The 3,429-nt window shown below is 38.0% G+C and overlaps 1 protein-coding gene across 1 annotated transcript; it reads left to right on the forward strand.

Annotated features, from left to right (window-relative positions):
* Positions 1 to 1,949: 1,949 nt before the first annotated feature.
* LOC115819255 (forkhead box protein D1-like) lies at positions 1,950 to 2,936 on the forward strand. Its single transcript, XM_030782820.1, has one exon. It carries the CDS (start codon positions 1,950 to 1,952, stop codon positions 2,934 to 2,936), a length of 987 nt encoding a protein of 328 aa, XP_030638680.1.
* The last annotated feature ends 493 nt before the right edge of the window (positions 2,937 to 3,429 follow it).

Below are 3,429 nucleotides of genomic sequence, written 5' to 3' on the forward strand. Positions count from 1 at the left end.
AAATTTGAAACTCCACTCAATATTCTCTGTTCTTTACATTTTAAAAAAACTGACTTAGCTTATGCGATAATGTGTATCAGCATCTTTGCATTCGGAGAGTTAAACTTGTGCATTTTAATGACGTAAAATTCTTATCAATTTACAGATATTTTATGTTCAAATAATTTCAAACTTTCTAAAGCTTACATTGCTGACTTTTCCTCAGCAAGGATAGCATGTAGTCACTGAATGTTTGTTTCAATTTGAAAATGATTTAATGTCCCAAAGTAAAATCCAATAGAAACAAACTGCGTTTGTTGATGATACCATTAATGTTTGTTTCAAGCATTTTCAGAGATAAAAATGATTAATGCACAGAATAATTATTTAAAGATCCCCCGTCTTGTATTCTACCTCGTTATCGTAGGCCAGTTACATGAGTAATAAATGAAAGACCTCATTTTTAATTTGTTTTTTAAACTGACCAGCATATCGGTGTTGGAATTATTAATTCAGACTCAAGTACCTTTGTGACGGGTCAGGAATTTGTCACGATGTTTCCATAAAAATCACTTCACATGTATCCTTTCATTTATTATTTGTCATATATTATATGTCATATACTATATGTCATAATATCTTCTCAGCAGACGTTGCACAGCCACTGTTTTAGGTTTGCCGCATGTTGAAATGCTTTGCGGAATCATTAGTAAAGCTGGCTAAGTCTATACTAGTTGGAAATATTACATGAAACAGCTAGAGCATGATCTACATTAATTCCACCGTGAAATTACACTTTGCCACTTTATCCGGAGATGAAGGACCTTGTGTTTTCAATTTATCAGCACCAAACGCTCTAAAGATTTGAGTGGTTGCGATTAGTTCTAAAAGGCCAAAATAATACGAAACAGAAAATAAGATGCTCAGAGAAAGCACGGACAAAAGTCCTAAACCTTACCGATTGCCTGAAACGGACGCTTTTCATATTTAACTGAACTAAAAACAACCCTCTGTGAATGAAATATTTTTGAAATGTTTGAAACTTCTCACACACGTTTTGGATTTACTGAAAGTTAAATAAAATTGTGCGTACGTTAAATATACCCTTAAGATGTAAAGTAAATTCACATGCATGGTTGGGTGACTGAAAAATAGAGAAAACAACGTATTTTTATTGAAAGCTGTTGTTGCTTTCTCCCCATGAGAGTCATGTGAGATGTAAATGGCTCTCCAGTGAACAAAATAAAACAGTGAATGAAAACACTAGATTCTGCAGCACTTGTATAATAATAATAATAATAATAATAATAATAATAATAATAATAATAATAATAATATTAATCATCACATTCATCATCATCATCATCATCATCAACATAATAATAACAATAATAATAATAATAACAATCGAGTTGTTTTGTCATTAGTCCATTAGTTGCACACGACAAACTTATTCTCTTATTTTGGTTACACCTTGGAAACGTTACGTCAAATAATTTGGTATGGATGAGCTGTTGAAGGCCCTTTGGGAAACTACTGAGTCTTCTTTTGAACACCACCTATTTAATTTAAAGAGGTACCTTTTTTGGTAACCTATATTTTTGGTTAGGAGTTTTGTCTCTTCCTTCACTCATGACATCACCGTTTCTTGATCTCATTACGGATTAAATTACATGGATTTTTTTTTCTTTTGCTTGAGATTCTTTTTAAGGGTCTAAGAACGAAATAGATGTGTTTTCAGATCGAACATTAAGCCAAGTAAACATTTTTTTTCTCTTAATGAAAGGGCAGAGAGTTGTTGTTGACATGCTTCAGTAGCTTTCGTCTGAACTGCGAGCTTGGCGTAGCGGAACTTTTTTGTGAATGAGGAATGCAAAGGCGGACCATTCCGGGAGAGCATCTGCACTTCTCAGATTTGAGACGCTCATCCCGCCTCACGGCGCAGGTGGCATCAGGTCTGTTTGAGGATTATGACTTTGGACAAAGACTCCATGGAGGAGCTCAGTATTGACGTGGTGGGAGACTGTAAAAAAGACACTAAAAATCATACATCACCTTCAGGGGATTTAAGAAGTACAACAGGACGAAACCACGTACCATCATCTCCAAAGCAAGAGAGCTCGGTCAAGGATAAGGACATTTCTCCGACAACCTGCAATGTCTCTGCTCTTAGAGGTACAGCTTCGGTTAAGCCGCCATACTCTTATATTGCACTTATTACGATGGCAATTCTTCAAAGCCCTAAGAAGCGCCTCACTTTAAGTGAGATTTGCGAATTCATCAGCCAACGCTTTGCGTATTACCGAGAGAAGTTCCCGGCGTGGCAGAATTCAATCCGACACAACTTGTCCCTGAATGACTGCTTTGTTAAAATGCCTAGAGAGCCCGGTAACCCCGGAAAAGGCAACTACTGGACTTTAGACCCCATGTCGTCCGATATGTTTGAGAATGGAAGTTTTCTGCGACGGAGGAAGCGCTTCAAACGACAACATTTTCGATTCGGAATGGTGAAAGAAACACCACTGGAGCTCACGGCTCTACCGAGTTTCGCCTACAGTGCTTACAGTATGGGAAACGCGTGTATTCAGCTTCCCAATTTAGAGCTGTATCAAATGGGCATCGACCCTCATCCAAACTCGTCCTGTTCTCCATCTATTCCTCCTGTGGGCAGCATTTTGCCAACACTTTCCACGCTTTTCTCCCGGACTTCAAATTCAGGACCTAAAACTTTTCTTCCGCCACCGTCTCTCACCCTTGAGTCTCTCGATGGTAATCGCTGTACGACAGTGCCTTCTGCTCTGGTACCCAGCTCTCCGTTCCTTTCTCCGGCTGCGCTCCCTTCCATTGGAGCTCCCCATCTTCTCAACCTTCATCAGGAATACCATAAACTGCATTCTCTCCACAACTCAGTACTAGCCAATAAACTCTTACAGCACATCGGCGAAGCCAGCAAGTAATTTTTTTCCCCACGTATAAGTAGAAATGGTACAGGTAACGTCGAAGCGCGAAAATGATGTTTGAGCTCTCACTCCAGTGTTGTAATTTTATTTTTGATCATGTTTCTCTTCGGGGAATTTGAGAAGTTTTGCAACAAACAAGTATTTTCGATACATAAACGACACGTAACTGTGAAAATGCTCGAGTTTTCTTTACAGTAGTTGTAGAACTATTGACACCGGTTTGTTATAATGTTTAGATGCACAACAAGCTAAACAAATTGCGAAAATTTGTATTAAAACACGCAGATGCAACATCGAAATAGATTGCTTGCCTCATTTTTTGTGTTGTTCAAATGGCCATGGGTCCATTAGTTTACAGAAAAAATAAACAAACGCGAGCAACAACGAAGACGACAAGAGCAACATACTAACAGTTAATCTGTTTTCTCAGCCTGTTTTTCAGTTGTCTCCATCCTTAAAAATGCTGAATTTTCTTCGTATAATTTCTGTC

The sequence above is a fragment of the Chanos chanos genome, chromosome 8, assembly GCF_902362185.1.
Source record: "Chanos chanos chromosome 8, fChaCha1.1, whole genome shotgun sequence".
NCBI lineage: Eukaryota > Metazoa > Chordata > Actinopteri > Gonorynchiformes > Chanidae > Chanos > Chanos chanos.

What these genes read in the sequence shown, in the direction of transcription:
- LOC115819255 (XM_030782820.1), top strand. Translation starts at nt 1,950, where the DNA reads ATGACTTTGGACAAAGACTCCATGGAGGAGCTCAGTATTGACGTGGTG.